Source organism: Schistocerca gregaria, chromosome 4 (assembly GCF_023897955.1).
Source record: "Schistocerca gregaria isolate iqSchGreg1 chromosome 4, iqSchGreg1.2, whole genome shotgun sequence".
NCBI classification, from domain to species: Eukaryota; Metazoa; Arthropoda; class Insecta; order Orthoptera; family Acrididae; genus Schistocerca; species Schistocerca gregaria.
Window position 1 is genome coordinate 663,428,834 of NC_064923.1, and position 18,543 is coordinate 663,447,376.

At 40.3% G+C, this 18,543-nt stretch overlaps 1 protein-coding gene across 2 annotated transcripts in view; it reads left to right on the forward strand.

The window, feature by feature from the left end:
* Positions 1 to 17,915, forward strand: part of LOC126267180 (cholinesterase 1-like) — a 156,513-nt gene extending 138,598 nt beyond the window's left edge. Inside the window, exons 10-11 of one of the 2 annotated variants that reach the window (XM_049972143.1) lie at positions 5,704 to 5,836; positions 5,997 to 6,150. In XM_049972143.1, coding sequence (XP_049828100.1) covers positions 5,704 to 5,836; positions 5,997 to 6,120 — 257 coding nt within the window. In that variant the 3' untranslated portion in view covers positions 6,121 to 6,150. Of the gene's footprint in view, positions 1 to 5,703; positions 5,837 to 5,996; positions 6,151 to 17,631 lie in introns of those variants that run through there. The other variant, XM_049972142.1, reaches the window with a different exon arrangement.
* Positions 17,916 to 18,543: the final 628 nt, after the last annotated feature.

An 18,543-nucleotide genomic window follows, 5' to 3' on the forward strand; every position in this document is an offset into this window, starting at 1 on the left:
TAGTGGGAATTAGTGAAGTTTGGTGGCAGGAGAAACAAGACTTCTGGTCAGGTGAATACAGGATTATAAATACAAAATCAAATAGGAGTAATGCAGGAGTAGGTTTAATAATGGATAAAAAAATAGGAGTGTGGGTAAGTTACTACAAACAGCATAGTGAACGCATTATTGTGGCCAAGATAGACACAAAGCCCACGCCTACCACAGTAGTACAAGTTTATATGCCAACTAGCTCTGCAGATGATGAAGAGATTGATGAAATGTATGATAAGATAAAAGAAACTATTCACATAGTAAAGGGAGACGAAAATTTAATAGTCATGGGTGACTGGAATTCGATAGTAGGAAAAGGAAGAGAAGGAAACATAGTAGGTGAATATGAAATGGCGGTAAGAAATGAAAGAGGAAGCTGCCTGATAGGATTTTGCACAGATCATAACTCAATCATAGCTAACACTTGTTTCAAGAATCATGAAAGAAGGCTGTATACATGGAAGAGGCCTAGAGATACTGGAAAATTTCAGATAGATTATATAATGGTAAGTCAGAGATTTAGGAATCAGGTTTTAAATTGTAAGACATTTCCAGGGGCAGATGTGGACTCTGACCACAATCTGTTGGTTATGAACTGTAGATTAAAACCGAAGAAGCTGCAAAAAGGTGAGAATTCCAAGAGATCTGACCTGGATAAAATGACAGAACCAGAGGTTGTAGAGAGTTTCAGGGAGAGAATTAGGGAATGATTGACAGGCATGGGGGAATGAAATACAGTAGAAGAAGAATGGGTAGCTTTGAGAGATGAAATAGTGAAGGCAGCAGAGGATCAAGTAGGTAAAAAGACTAGGGCTAGTAGAAATCCTTGGGTAATGGGAGATATATTGAATTTAATTGATGAAAGGAAAAAGTATAAAAATGCATTAAATGAAGCAGGCACAAAAGAATCCAAATGTCTCAAATATGAAATTGACTGGAAGTGCAAAATGGCTAAGCAGGGATGGCTAGAGGACAAATGTAAGGACATAGAGGCATATCTCATTAGGGGTAAGATAGATACTGCCTACAGGAAAATTAGAGACCTTTGGAGATAAGAGAACCAGTTGTATGAATATCAAGAGCTCAGATGGAAACCCAGTTCTAAGCAAAGAAGGCAAAGCAGAAAAGTGGAAGGAGGATATAGAGGGTCTATACAAGGACGATGTACTTGAGGACAATGTTAAGGAAATGGAAGAGGATGTGAATGAAGATGAAAAGGGAGATATGATACTGCGTGAAGAGTTTGACGGAGCACTGAAAGACCTGAGTCGAAACAAGGCCCCGGGAGTAGTCAACATTCCATTAGAACTACTGACAGCCTTGGGAGAGCCAGGCCTAACAAAACTCTACCATCTAGTGAGCAAGATGTATGAGAGAGGTGAAATACCCTCAGACTTCAAGAAGAATATAATATTTCCAATCTCAAAGAAAGCAGGTGTTGACAGATGTGAAAATTACCAAACTATCAGCTTAATAAGTCACGGCTGAAAAATACAAACGCAAATTCTTTACAGACGAATGGAAAAACTGGTGGAAGCCAACCTCGGGGAATATCAGTTTGGATTCCGTAGAAATATTGGAACACATGAGACAATACTGACCCTATGACTTATCTTAGAAAATAGATTAACGAAAGGCAAACCTACATTTCTAGCATTTGTAGACTTAGAGAAAGCTTTTGACAATGTTGAATGGAATACTCTCTTTCAAATTCTGAAGGTGGCAGGGGTCAAATACAGGGAGTGAAAGACTATTTACAATTTGTTCAGAAACCAGATGGCAGTTATAAGAGTTGAGGGGTAGGAAAGGGAAGCAGTGGTTGGGAAGGGAGTGAGACAGGGTTGTAGCCTATCTCCGATGTTGTTCAATCTGTATATTGAACAGGCAGTGAAGGAAACTAAAGAAAAATTCAAAGTAGGAATTGAAATCCATGGAGAAGAAATAAAAACTTTGAGGTTCACCGGTGACATTGTAATTCTGTCAGAGACAACAAAGGACTTGGAAGAGCAGTTGAATGGAATGGACAGTGTCTCGAAAGGAGGATATATGATGAACATCAACAAAATCAAAATGAGGCTAAAGGAATGTAGTCGAATTAAGTCAAGTGATGATGAGGGAATTAGATCAGGAAATGAGACACTTAAAGTAGTAAAGGAGTTTTGCTATTTGGGGAGCTAAATAACTGATGATGTTCGAAGTAGGGAGGATATAAAATGTAGACTGGCAATGGCAAGGAAAGCGTTTCTGAAGAAGAGAAATTTGTTAACATAGAGTATAGATTTAAGTGTCAGGAAGTCGTTTCTGAAAGTATTTGTATGGAATGTAGCCATGTATGGAAGTGAAACATGGACGATAAATAGTTTGGACAAGAAGAGAATAGAAGCTTTTGAAATGTGATGCTACAGAAGAATGCTGAAGATTAGATGGATAGATCACATAACTAATGAAGAGATATTGAATAGAATTGGGGACAGGAGAAATTTAGAGCACAACTTGACTAGAAAAAGGGATCAGTTGGCAGGACATGTTCTGCGACATCAAGGGATCACCAATTTAGTATTGGAGGGCAGCATGGAGGGTAAAAATCGTAGACAGAAACCAAGAGATGAATGCACTAAACAGATGCAGAAGGATGTGGGTTGCAGTAGTTACTCAAAGATGAAGAGGCTTGCACAGGGTAGAGTAGTGTGGAGACCTGCATCAAACCAGTCTCTGGACTGAAGAACACAACAACAACAATCAGTGCTGCTTTAAAATTTCACGTTATCATGCACTATTATTCTTAACTTCATAAAATTTCTCACTTCAATTTTTATGTACTAGATCATTGGTAAATTTAAATGCTGACTGAAAGTCCTTGAAAGAACTAGTGTTGGGAAAGAAGTAAGACAACTCCTTGAGAAAAATTATGCTGGTAAGAGAAACAATTAACTGCTACATTTGCAGAACATTCCAGGCAAAACATGGTCTTGGGGAAGTAATTGCTACCTGGGCAAATAAAATAAACAAAATGCAAAGGGATTTATGAGAAGTAGTTAGTAGAGAAACCTGTATGGAGAATTTGAAGGGAAGCTATAGAGCTAATTCACTCTTCAGGTAGAGCGAGTCTCATCTGAGGTCTGAATAATAACAGAATTTGGATGACTATGAGGAGTTGAGTAGATAAGACTAAGTTAGCTACAGGTACAAACTTTTGTGACAATTGAAGATGTGGCATTCTATGCCACATTATTCATTGTGAATGGACTGATTTTGACACTTGCTTTAACTGTGAGCTGCAAAGCACCTGACCGTGATGCTCACTCTGGCTTCTACTGCATCCAGGCTCTAGCCTTGAATTTGTAGACTTACAGCTGCAATGCTTCATTTACTGCCTGAACTGGAGCACCTGCTCTGTGAAATGGCTTTGTTAATGATACCTGGCACTGACACCTTCTGTTTTTCCAGCAGCAGCCCTGCTGTGTCTCAACTGCTTACTCCACTGCTTCTGCTTTGAGGGGCTATCTTCCTTACTTTGTTTGTTACAATAGATTAATGTGTCATAAGTCACTTCAGCAAAACCTTTACTTCCCTACTGTTATAACTGGCACCAGACATTTGGTAAACATTGTGGCAAATTATTACTTTGTGTTGGTTATAGGCCTGGGTATTGCCAAAGAATTGAATGAGAAGGATCCTGAGGAAGAATTTAAATTGCTGACCTATATGCAAGGGTAACTTTGTTCTGACTGCAGGAAATACTGGGTCTAATCATAGCAGAAGAAAAATGTGATTAGGAATATAGTAACACAAAGCTTGTACTTTACTGGCAATGTATCCAAAATGAAATACACAATACTCCTCAATTGAGGTGTCTTTATATTCTGTCCACCCAGAGTGAAATCCTAAATTTTCTATCCAACAGAAACAGCAGCAAAAACAGTCAAGTCTCAGAAGAATCTCGTCAAAAGTATTCGAAGACCCGTATGTAATGCAGGATTGATTACTAGCAGTCACAGGAGGTGCTCCCACCACTACAAAAGCATACATGAAATTTGTTCACATTTGCAATTTGTATAACTATCAGCTGTATAATGGAATGATGACAATGAAAATTTGTGCTGGACCAGGACTTGAATCCAGATTTCATGCTTAACACAAGTGGTCACCCTACCATTAGGCTATCTGAGCATGCCTCACAGCCAGATCCAAACTTCCATATGTCATCAGCCATGTGATCTGGGTTTGAGTCTCAGTCCAGCACAAATTTTCATTGTTGTGATTCCATTATACAGCTGATGGTTGTCCATATTCACAACTGCAAATACATTTCTTGTATTTCACGTTCCTGTAGTCACTTCAGTGGCTGTACCTCTGGACAAGCTTGCCCAGGTCGACTGTTGGTGATGTGATTGTGAAGTTGAAATGTGAAGAAACAACCACACCTTAACCGAGACCAGGCAAACCTTATATACTGGCAGACAAGAACCATTGAGCATTGCCAAGTGTGGATGCGTGACAACTGCACAAAAAAAGGAAATCACTGTGCTGCCTCATCCTCTACACTCTCCAAACCTGGCCCCTGCAGACTCCTCTTTATTTCCAAAGTTGAAAATCCCATTGAAAGGATGAAGATTTATGATAGATGAGAAAAAAGCAAATGATCCAGCAAGAGGTGTGCCAAGACTGCTTCCAGAAATGGAAATGGCATTGGTAGTGGTGTATCAATTGTGGAAGAGAGTATTCTGTAGGAAACCATTCACAGTGAGTAAAAGGTAAGCATAGGAAAAATTGTGGGCGAAGTTCTGGATTTTTTTGGACAGGCCTCATTTTGAAAATTTAACACTGAACAGTCCATGATGAAATAATGACAATATTATGAAAAGGGTAGATTTCTTCTCACCATAAGAGGGGATGGTGAGTCATGGACTCCCGTACCTTGTCCTCACCATGGCCCTGCATGTTCCAACAAGCAGTACTTTACCATCCCCCATCCCTATCCTGCTATTCCTTTCCCTCCCTGCCCAAGCTGCCTCCTTACCCCCACCACCAAGATTGAATCTCCCATCACACAACTCAGCATCTGCTCTGTGAGGTGATTGGTAATCACATGACATTATCATAAATTGTTATTGAATTTTCTTTGCTCATCTTATTTGGATTAGTGATCTTTGTATTAGCCGGAGCATTCTGTGTCTATCCTTGCACAAAACAGGCATATATCACAAGATAGGTTTCAGTGATCTACCCACTTTGAAGATTAACATAATTGTATTGTATATCATAAAATAATACAGCAAAGGAGCACTTTGCAAGCTTCGCTAATAAATCACACTGTTCACAAATTAACACATGACCCAGCCATGCACCCTACTGGTGACCCCTTTCTTTCTGCCACCTTGCAAGAGATCTCCAGTTACCCAAAGAGTAGCCATGGTGTGCAAGGTGCACTCACACATGCCCAGAAGCACTGACCCATACCCTGCTTGCCAACACTGCAGACCCTAGCCTGAAATGTTTCATACTGTACTGTGAATTATAGTGTGCATTTGATTAAGAGTAGAGAATTTCATTTCAGAAAGAGAGATATGATGATTCACAGGCCTTCAGACTGTAAAATGTGTTGGTCTTTTGTGATAAGGTATAACATCAATCATTCATATTTAATGAAACAGTTTTTTCTGGTTACAGGTGTGGCACATGCAGATGAATTAAAATATCTTTTCCCATCATCAGCTGGTGAAGTGGACTCTGATCCAGCATCAGGCGAATATCAAACACGCATAAGAATGGTTAAGATGTGGACAAATTTTGCAAAAACAGGGTAAGCTCAATCTGCTATATTTATACACCTTGTGGTTGAAAGTTTCCAGACACCTGGCTGACAATGACTTATAAGTTTATGGCGTCCTCCATTGGTAATGCTGGCATTCAGTATGGTGTTTTCCCACCCTTAGTCTTGATGACAGCTTCCACTCTTACAGGCATATGTTTAATCAGGTGCTGGATGGTTTCTTGGGGAATAGCGGCCCATTCTTCAAGGAGTGCTGCACTGCGGAGAGGTATCTATATTGGTTGGTGAGGCCTGGCAAGAAATCGGCATTCTAAAACATCCCAAAGGTGTTCTGTAGGATTCAGGTCAGGACTCTGTGCAGGGCAGTCCATTATGTTATTGTCATGTAACCACTCTGCCACAGGCTCTGCATTATGAACAGGTGCTGGATCGTGTTGAGAAATACAATCACCATCTCTAAATTGCTCTTTAAAAGTGGGAAGCAAGAAGGCGCTTTAAACATCAATGTAGGCCTGTGTTGTGATAGTGCCATGCAAAACAACAAGGGGTGCAAGCCCCCTTCATGAAAAACATGACCACACCATAGCACCACCTCCTTCGAATGTTAGTGTTGGCACCACACACACTGGCAGATGATGTTCACCGGGCATTTGCTATACCCACAGCCTGCCATCGGATCACCACATTGTGTACCATGATTCATCACTCCATACAACATTTTTCCACTATTCAATCGTCCAAAGTTTATGCTCCTCATACCAAGTGAGGCTTCATTTGGAAATTACTGGCATGAGGTGTAGCTTATGAGCAGCCACTTGACCATGAAATCCAAGTTTTATCACCTCCTGTCTGTCATAGTACTTGCAGTAGATCCTGACGCAGTTTGGAAGTCCTGTGTGATGGTCTGGATAGATGTCTGCCTATTACAAATGACAATCCTCTTCAATTGTCGGCAGTCTCTGTCAGTGAACAGATGAGGTCAGCCTGTACGCTTTTGTGCTGTGCATGTCCCTTCATGTTTCCACTTCACTATCACATTGGAACAGTGGACCTAGGGATATTTAGAAGTGTGGAAATCTTGCGTGCAGATGTATGTATGACACAAGTGACACCCAGTTGCCTGACCATGTTTGAAGTCTGTGAGTTCCACGGAGCACCCCATTTGCTCTCTCGCTATGTCTAATGACTACTGAGGTTGCTGATGTGGAGTACCTGGCAGTAGGTGGCAGCACAATGTACTTAATATGAAAAAAGTATGTTTTTGGGGGTGTCTGGATATTTTGATCAGCCGGCCGTTGTGGTCGAGTGGTTCTAGGTGCCTCAGTCCGGAACCACACTGCTGCTATGGTCACAGGTTCGAATCCTACCTCTGGCTTGGATGTGTGTAATGTCCTTAGGTTGGTTAGGTTTAAGTAGTTCTAAGTCTAGGCAACTGATGACCTCAGATGTTAAGTCCCATAGTGCTCAGAGACATTTGAACCATTATTTTGATCACATAGTGTAGCTATAGTATAGCACATCGCAGAGATCATACTTGATGTAGAGGACCGTCTTGGTTTGAGTAGAATGGGATTTAGATTTATGGTTTCCCTATCGTGCTCTTGCAACTTTTAGGTAAGAAAGTATATGACTGGGATACAACTGTTGAGGCTCAGAATAAGAGGATCAAATATGGGAAATAGGTTAAAAGCAATGACAAGGTACAATGATGTCTCTCCAGTTGAGTCAAGAGAGTATAACTAACTACTGAATTTGCAGCCATTAATGAATTCAGATACCAGGCTTACTTCACTGGTGGTCCAGTGAGTTCACTGGAGACCATGGAAGGTGTAAAATCACATCCTCATCCAATTTTGCTCACTGCTTACTCCCTGTCAGTTCTTCTTGCAATATTCCTGACAGTCATCCTGCACTAAAATGTTGGCAATATCTGCACTAGATAATGCCAGTGTGTGCCATTCATATAAGCCTCACACATACTTAAGGTTGCACAAGAATAATCATTTTATTTTTGCATTTGTATTGGGTGTTGATAGGAAGGTATGTACTAGTAGCTCCCTGCTGGATGTGGATGGAAGTGCAGACAATGTAGACAGCCAACATGTTCCTAAAGTCCTTTCTTAACAATCATAAAATAAATGTAGGGCAGTGTGTCTGCAGCAGCCAGACAGCAGGCAGTGAGTGTGGCCTCTAGAATCTGAGCACGCTGGCAGGGACATGCCTATTCAGTCATTCCTTGAGTATGGTAACATACAGCTTTTGCTGCCTCTGTATTGCAGTGATTGGCTGTTGGCTAAGACAGGATGGTGGAGTAGTGGATCAATGATCAGTGGCCAGGGCTAGGCAGGTTTGGCAGTGGTGACACTGAGCTGGCAGGACCTCACTGTATGTCTCAGACTATGTGATGATGGTGGAGGATTGGCTGTGAGAAGTGCATGCAGTCAGTGCTCAGGGGTTCACATCCAGAAGACGGTGGTTGTGGCTTCATCATCAGTACATTGTTGATTGGTGCAGGCTGAGTGTCATTACATGACCCAGCTGTCCCAATGATGATGGACTGGTCCTGGGAGTTTTAAATACCACTGTCTGGTACTGATTGTGCAGAAGAAGCCATGTTTCTGTGTCATGTGGAAACATATCTCAAATGGCAACACATCTGAAATGGGACCAGTGTTCTAAATGCATGTGCTGTCATATGGAAGGGGATCAACACAAAAATGGCCCAACAGGTTGGCTACATTGACAGATCATTGTCATGGGTTGCTGGCATGACTGTGCCACAGTCATGCCCCTAGAATGTGGCAGAGTTTTATACCATTATATTTCCTTTCTCTTTACATAATTCCAGCCCACCGGATTGCTGTTTCCAAGAGTCTAACTGCAACAGAGACACTGGTATACTTATCACTGCTTCTGAATTTTAGATTCTTCTGCATTAATTCAGATTACACACTCCTTTCGTGACTGTCCCTTTTTTAGTGTCTATCTTCTCTTTTTGTATTACACAGAATACACTGTCTCATGCTCAATTGCACACTTTCTAAGTCCTTTCTGTTTATCTTGTTTGATCCTTTGCTTCATTTACTGAGATCTAGGCACTGGTACCAACTTGGCTACTATGGACTCAAACAATGCTAAACTGAGCAAGTGAACACTATTACCACACACATCACATGCTCTACAAAGTGTTTGGCTAAAACTTACATTACCAAATGTGCTCTGGTTTGGCATGGGTACCAGTGGTCCTGTAACCAACAAAAACTTACACCAACTTCCTTTTACATAGCTGGTTAGACAAATGTTTGCCACTGATTTCACTTGCCATGGTCACACGTACTGGGAGCATTGTACAGTGATCATCCCCTCCCTCGCCCTTTTCCACTGTCCCATGTAACACAGGAGCCTGAGTGTTACCCTGATTCCACCTTCCATATGCTTGCAGACATTTTTGAATGGAGTGTCCCACCTACCTGCACCTCTGACACAGTGGATTCCTACAAATCTGTTGAATGTGTTCCAGAGAGTCACATCTATAGCGTATGACATCTCAATTAAGAACTACTTGTTTCTCTCACAGCCTGACCTCTAATTCAATTCTGGTCAAAACTGCCACAATTGCTGCTGCTTTGTCCAAAGTTTCTGGAAATTCCTTGTATACTTTCTGTGGCATTTCAGCCAATAGACCCTGCAGAAACACATCAAGTGCCTGTTGCTCTGCTTTCTTCAAAATAGCCTTATTGGCATGATCATCATCATTGATTCATACATATTAACGTGATTTTCCTGATCTGACTTACAAAATGTTCTATCAATTTCCCTTGTTTTTGAACTGCACCATTAAGTTTATCCTGATAACACCTAGAAGTATTCTTTCTTCTGTCATGAACCACTGGCCATTCCTGTAAATCCATGAAGGACTATGCATCCTACCATTTCTCATTCACATTAAACACATTCTAGCACTACCTACTAATTGTAGTTGAGTCACACTTAACAAATGCTCACTATTCCAGTTTTCAAACTTTGTAACTGTATGTAAATTGTCAGAAAAGATAAAAACATCTCCTGCAAATTTACCAGAAAATGGAGCTACTAGTGAGGCAGTACAACCACCAAGGATGGGTGGAGATGTGGCAGAAGTTGATCATTCCCTTCTTTCACCCTTTAAATGATCTATTTCCATATGTAGAGGTTCATTACCTGCTTGAACTACATCTACATCATCCAGCAAATGCTTAATTGTCTTCTGGGTTGTCACTCTTGTATCAATGGCCTTTTGCTTACTGCTACCACCATGTGTACAACCTCCAAACTGGCAAGAAAGGAAAGGAAAAAACACAACCAGGGTGGCACAAAAACTGAAAGTTGGTCCTTACTTGTATTCTTGCACTGACTGTCACTTCTGCAGCATCCTTTTCATTTATGCGCTCTGTTTGTCCACCATTTCAGCGAATAACATTTTCTCTGACACCAAAAGTAACGTGAGTTGATAAGAAGCTGTGGACGAGTGACCCCTTGCAGGAAGTGGGTGGAAGCACCGGTAATGTAGGCAGTCAAAGTTTTGCTAAGGCCCTTTAATAAAAATAATAAATGTAGAGCAGTGCATCTACAGCAGGCAGACAGCAGGCAGTGTTCAATGAACTGAGCACACTGGGTGGTCATGACAATGTGGGTGTTCCTCGAGGATGGCAGTGTACAGCGTTTGCTACTTCTGCATTTTAGTGGACATATACTAGCTAAGTCAGGATGGTAGAGCAGTAGAATGATGACTGGTGGCCAGAGTTAGGCAGGCTTGCTCAGTGGGTCAGTCCAGGGTGTTGAGCACAGATCCTGCAGGCTGGGGTGGCTGTGCTGAGCTGGCTGGATCTCCCTGTCTGTCTTGGACGATATGGTGTTGGTGAAGGGTTGGCTGCCAGGAGCTGAGGCAGTCAGTCAGTCGTCAGTGTTTTCATCCCAGAGACAGCAGTGGCGGCTGTGTCCTAAGTACAATGTCAACTTGTGCAGCCTGAGCATCATTATGTGACGCAGCTTGACTGATGATGACAAGCTGATCTGGGTTGTTTAAGTACTGCTGTCCAGTGTTACCTGTGCGGAATGAACCACATTTCTGTCTCATGTGGAAACGTCTCAAACAGGGCCAGTGTATTAGGTGAAGGTGTCACCACTTGGAAGGAGATCAATGCAAACGTGGCCCAACAGTGAAGGGTTAGTGCATCAATAGTTCATCACCTACAGCTACTGGAGTGACTATGGCCTTGTCATGCCTCTGGATTGTGATGGAGTTTTATTCCTTTACACTTTATAATGTAGAAAGCTTATGTAACAAAATGGATGCTTTTGAATAATTTATTACAGTATTGCCTCCCCATGTAACAGTAATTACAGAACATCAGAAGTCTGTTGATAACATTCATTATTTCAAACTGATAGACTATCACCAAGCAACATTTTACTGCAGAGCAGTCAATATAGGTGGTTCCCCTACCATTTATTTGGGAAAAAGTATGCTTATAATGACCGCAGAAAAAGCATTGTGGACACAATGATATATAGATATCTGTCTAAAGTTTGACTGTGCACATAAAGGTCCACTGGATGCATAATTTTTTACATGTAAGTATTCTGAAATACAATGTGCTGTTTTGACCTAGTGGCACAGGAAGAGGTTGTGCTGCCTCTCCATATACTGCTGCCTTTTGGGTGCTCACCAATGTAATGAAAAACTGATGCTGTTTTAGTCAAAATATCAGTGTTGCCCAGTACCTGTTTTCTTAGTGGGAGCTGTATGCAATTACAAGTTGGAAACACTTGATGTTGTGGAACTGCTATGAAGCAATCACTGAAATAGACCATTTTGTGCTAAGCAGCATGGTCAGCCACTGAATGATGAAACTTGTCCCCCCGTCCACAGTTCGGTGGTTGCCGTAGATGTAGGACACTTGGCTGGTGGTCATGCTCATGTAGAACACTATACAATAGCTGCAAGCACAAAATTTCGTTAAACATTCTATTCAACTATTACTAGGTGTGTGAGAGAATGTTCAAGTGTATCTGTTCACAATGTTTCCCTTTACTATTCAGTTGGTGAGTTCAGGGAGAAGAAATAAAAACTTTGAGGTTTTCCAGTGTCATTGTAATTATGTCAGAGACAACAAAGGACTTAGAAGAACAGTTGAACAGAATGGACCCTGTCTTGAAAGGAGGATGTAAAATGAGCATCATCAAAAGCAAAACAAGGATAATGTAATGTTGTCAAATTAAATCTTGTGATGCTAAGGGAACTAGATGAGGAAACATGACACTGAAAGTAGTATACAGGTTTTGTTATTTGGGAAGAAAAATAACTTGTGATGACCAAAGTAGAGAGGATATAAAATGTAGACTGGCAATGGCAAGAAAAGTGTTTATGAAGAAGAGAAATTTACTGACACCAAATACACACTAAAGTGCTAGGAAGTCTTTTCTGAAGGTATTTATCTGTAGTGTAGCCATCTATGGTATTGAAACATGGATGATAAACAGTTTAGATAAGAACATAATAGAAACTTTAGAAATGTGGTGCTGCAGAACAGTACTGGAGATTAGTCAGGTATATCACGTAATTAATGATGAGGTACTAAATATTATTGGGAAGACAAGAAATTTGTGGCATAATTTGCCTAAAAGAAGAGATTGACTGATTGGAGACGTCCTGAGACATCAAGGGAGTGCCAACATAGTATTCCAGGGAAATGTGGGTGGAGTGAAAATCATAGAAAGAGACCAAGAGATACAATAAGCAGATCCAAAAGGATATAGATTGTAGTAATTATTCGAAGGTGAGGAGGCTTGCATAGGATACAGAAGCATTAAGAGCTGTATCAAATGAGTCTTTGGACTGTAGACCACAACAACAACATGTCTTAAGCCTGGAAATTCATCCACTGATTGGTATCTTGCTTTCCTGTTGTATATAATGTAGTCTTAAGGTCCAATGGCAGTAGCATCTAAAGGCTCCATTTTTAGTGACCATATTTGCTAAGTCATGAAGTACTTCATTGTAGTTGAATTTATCATGTCCCATATTCCACAGAAATGTTATCTTTTTCTGGAGGCTCAAATTTTCCAGGGATTATTTTATTATGTCCATAACCAGTGAATCAGATTTCTTAATAAGGGTTGGAGTATGAGTATCTGAGAGCAAATTTCTGCAATATGTTATATAATCAAAATTCTTTTATCTGTATGATTCTGTTTGTACTCTAAAACTACAAATACAGCTGTGGCTTTTCTCACTCAGAAATGAATTGAGTTCTTCGTAATTGAAGCTTGGACATAGAAATGCACAAACCATTCTAAGATGACCAGTTGTTTTAGGACCTTCTGTGTAGAACTTCTTTAACTAATTTCCATACTCTGCAGAATGATTGTATTGGAAAGTAGAAAATACTGATTGATGAAGATATTTTTTTATTAGTAAGCCGAATTACACTCCCGGAAATGGAAAAAAGAACACATTGACACCGGTGTGTCAGACCCACCATACTTGCTCCAGACACTGCGAGAGGGCTGTACAAGCAATGATCACACGCACGGCACAGCGGACACACCAGGAACCGCGGTGTTGGCCGTCGAATGGCGCTAGCTGCGCAGCATTTCTGCACCGCCGCCGTCAGTGTCAGCCAGTTTGCCGTGGCATACGGAGCTCCATCGCAGTCTTTAACACTGGTAGCGTGCCGCGACAGCGTGGACTTGAACCGTATGTGCAGTTGACGGACTTTGAGTGAGGGTGTATAGTGGGCATGCGGGAGACCGGGTGGACGTACCGCCGAATTGCTCAACACGTGGGGCGTGAGGTCTCCACAGTACATCGATGTTGTCGCCAGTGGTCAGCAGAAGGTGCACGTGCCCGTTGACCTGGGACCAGACCGCAGCAACGCACGGATGCACACCAAGACCGTAGGATCCTACGCAGTGCCGTAGGGGACCGCACCGCCACTTCCCAGCAGATTAGGGACACTGTTGCTCCTGGGGTATCGGTGAGGACCATTCGCAACCGTCTCCATGAAGCTGGGCTACGGTCCCGCACACCGTTAGGCCGTTTTCCGCTCATGCTCCAACATCGTGCAGCCCGCCTCCAGTGGTGTCGCGACAGGCGTGAATGGAGGGACGAATGGAGACGTGTCGTCTTCAGCGATGAGAGTCGCTTCTGCCTTGGTGGCAATGATGGTCATATGCGTGTTTGGCGCCGTGCAGGTGAGCGCCACAATCAGGACTGCATACGACCAAGGCACACAGGGCCAACACCCGGCATCATGGTGTGGGGAGCGATCTCCTACACTGGCCGTACACCTCTGGTGATCGTCGAGGGGACACTGTATAGTGCACGGTACATCCAAACCGTCATCGAACCCATCGTTCTACCATTCCTAGACCGGAAAGGGAACTTGCTGTTCCAACAGGACAATGCACGTCCGCATGTATCCCGTGCTACCCAACGTGCTCTAGAAGGTGTAAGTCAACTACCCTGGCCAGCAAGATCTCCAGATCTGTCCCCCATTGAGCATGTTTGGGACTGGATGAAGCGTCGTCTCACGCGGTCTGCACGTCCAGCACGAACGCTGGTCAACTGAGGCGCCAGGTGGAAATGGCATGGCAAGCCGTTCCACAGGACTACATCCAGCATCTCTACGATCGTCTCCATGGGAGAATAGCAGCCTGAATTGCTGCGAAAGGTGGATATACACTGTACTAGTGCCGACATTGTGCATTCTCTGTTGCCTGTGTCTATGTGCCTGTGGTTCTGTCAGTGTGACCATGTGATGTATCTGACACCAGGAATGTGTCAATAAAGTTTCCCCTTCCTGGGACAATGAATTCACGGTGTTCTTATTTCAATTTCCAGGAGTGTTGAAAGTGTTTTGTATTCTTCACAGAATAGGTATGACTTATTTTAATGAAGCTTGTACATAATTATAGTTAGTGTATTTCTGTGTGCATTCATTTACTCATTATGTAATGTGTTAATTTCTGAATTTTTGGGTATTCTGTTGTTGAATGTCTTTTTAGGAGGAATACATCTGTCACTAATTTCTGTTGGAAACTCTAGGTTGTAATATCAACAATACTGAGAAAAGGATAGATAGCTACCCATGTTTTAAGGCTAAAACCCTTCTGTGTAGTTCAGAAAAGCTGATATTATATATCACTGGGACATCTGGATCCTCCACTCCACCATCAGCTTTTCTGAACTGGACAGATGGGAGTTATCCTTACAACACATTCTCCACTCCTGAAATTATCCTGGCCTCAGTCTGTAGTAACCTACTGTCCTCACACCCTCCCCTCAACAATTAATGCCCTCTCGTCCTATCACCTACTCCCCTTTTCACATTGCTATACTTCCCCCTTCCCTGTCCCACTCCAGATTCCTATTCATATGAGTGTAGCATTCCAGTTGGGGCTCCTAGTGGTAGTGGTCATGTGTGAACAAGGTGTGCTTTGCTTGTGTGAATGTGTATGTGTGTCTGTTTTCTTTACTGAAGAAGGCTTTGGCAGAAAGCTTTCGTGTGTAACAATCTTTTCATTGGCACCTGTCTGCAACTAAAGGAGTCATCTGCACAGTGAACAGCAGTCTATCTTTTTTCTGATGATATATTATTAATTTCCACTGGATGGTTTTGAGCATTTCTGCAGCTCCAGTTGCCTATACAAATGTTGGAAGTGTAACTTGTAGACAAGTTGTGACACAACTGAACTGGTTTTTTTCTAATTTTGAATTACTTTTCCTGCTGCCTCTACTGAAGATCATCCAAACACAGTGCACTCTAGCTTTTATTATACATCAGAAAGCTATGATATGCTCTCAACAATGTTCTTGTAATCAAGTGTATCACACTGAGAGTTTGGAACTGAGCTATAATAATATGCACTGGCCAAGAGATACAATAAGCAGATACAAAAGGATATAGATTGTAGTAATTACTCTACACTGGAAAAACTGTTTTTGAGTCTTGTACACATTTAACAGTTGTCATGTAGGGGGCTGAAACCTATAAACCTACAGATGCTATCCAGTTTTCTAGCTGAGATTTTCCTAAATTCATTACTCACCTTGTTTCTGTAGAAGAATAGATGAAGTGCACCTATATCAGAAACATAAAGATTATAGTTTTTGGTAGCTCAGTTCTCATGACCATGTCTAAACTTTAAGTAGTAGAGAGTTTAATATGAATCCCTGTAGAAGGTACGTGGTGGAATACCTGGGACCAACCATTTTATTTTTAGCTATAGAAAGACAAATGTTATAATTAAAAATGTGCTATACAATAATTCTATGGATTTATTTTGTGTGGGTTTATGAAGTTCTGAGGACAGACAACAGTAGACAGTTCAGAGAAGGTAGTTACCAGTGTGTTAGCAATGCATTTGAAGCTCCATCAGCTGTTTGTGAAACTCTTTTATGTTTGGAGTGTTAAACAATCATTAATTTGCCAGTGAAACTTGCAGATTTGTGCATACAGATGGTAGTATCAACAATACCAGTAAAACAACATATAGGATATTATAACAACAGATAGCACAGACACTATCTAACAAGATTAGCAGTAGCTATTTGTTGTGACATTTTTATCACCTGTTCTATCTGTCAATGATAAGATCAATGTATCTGTGCACAAAACAATAATCTGTAAAAACCTTGACTCGTTCTATATCCAGGGATATGTTCCCATATGGATCTATGGAACAAGAAATAAATAAATAAATAAATAAAAAATAAATAAATCACAAAACAAATTATATAACTCTTCTTATACATTAAAAGGTGTAAAATTTATTCAAATGTATTGTTAAGCTCAGAACTGTAGTTTATAAATTCTAAGCCTCAAGTATTCAAAAGAATGGTCTGTGTGGTGTTCCAAAATTTTATTATTCCTCAGATTGTATTTATTGTTTTATGTATAATAATAATAATAATAATAATAATAGAAACAGTACATCACATCACAAGCAGATTTACAATACTAGCAAATACAGAATACCCAGAAGACATGACAATGTAGCAAAAATAATACATCAACAACTTGCCATACAACATAAACTAATAAAACAACACATTCTCACATACAAGTATGCACCACAAAATGTACTGGAGAATGATGAATACAAATTATACTGGAACAGAACCATTATAAGAGATAAAACAACACTACATAACAAACCTGACATCATACTCACCAATAAAAAGAAGAAATTAACACAACTAATCAAAATACCCATACCCAATACAACAAATATACAGAAGAAAACAGGAGAAAAAATTGAAAAATATATCCAACTGGCTGAGGAAGTCAAAGACATGTGGCATCAGGATAAAGTTGACATCATACCAATTATACTATCAACTACAGGAGTCATACCAGACAATATACACCAGTACATCAATGCAATACAGCTACATCCAAAAGTATACATACAACTACAGAAATCTGTAATTATTGATACATGTTCAATTACCCAAAATTTCCTAAATGCAATGTAACATATACTGTACAGTTAAAAGGAAGTCACACTTGATCAAGGTCCGCGTCACTTTCCATTTTTAACCAGACATAACGTCTGTGACAGGAATGAGAAATAATAATAATAATAATAATAATAATAATAATAATAATAATAATATGTGATGACTATCAACTGGATAATAATAATAATAATAATAATAATATGTGATGACTATCAACTGTGATGCATTGTTATGACATAGTGAAGACATTCATATGAATTTATTGTTATGTATTTGCAAATATGTTCATCAAGAAATTAATCACTTTTAATACTTTTAGCAATCCAACCCCAGAGCCTGTGAATGGGACATTATGGGATATTTATGGGTCTAATCGTAATTATCTGGAGATTGGAGAGATGTTGCAAATGAAGTCCAACCTGTGGGGTGAGAAGTTAGACTATTTGCATGAACTAATGCCACTACGAACCACAAACTGAAGGTGATGATTTGAATTGAAGACTGGTAGACTTAACTAATTTTTAACATAGGAAGTAACAGCAAAACATGAAAGTCTACTTTGTGTACAATCAGTACCTATGAATTAAAAGTAATAAAACCTTTCACCTGTGTTTTACTATCAAGATTTTTGAGATACATCCTTAATATTGAATGAGATACAGAATAGACATATACCTTGTCTTTCATTGCACACATGTGACTTGTTCTGGCATATTTACATATGTTCTGCTTTGTTACCTTTCTGTTTTTTTAATGTTAAACCATTACTTTTTCTAGTGTAACTTTATATCCATTATGTCCTTTGGAGTACAACCAACTTTTCTCTTAACTTAGTGACTTACATATTACTTTTCCTTCTTACATGTTACTAAAGTTAAGCCAGTTGTATCGTGTGACTTCTGAGGAACCTTTATATTAATGTATTTGAATATTATTATATAAAAAGAACCACTTGTAAATTGTCAGCATGTAGTCATGTTTACATATGAATGTATAATGTGAATGTAAAATGACTTGTACCACATTATTATGATTAATCATACATATGATCCATGGAACATAAAACCAACTAATCAACTATAATGTAATGTGCTGTCAACAGTTGCGTGGAGCATAATCTTATTTCAGGGTGTTATTCTTAACTCTACGTCAAATGCTATTTCATTTTTCACTTATTAAGATGAGGAAAACATGTGTACTGATGTAATAGTAAAGTAAACAACACTGGTGT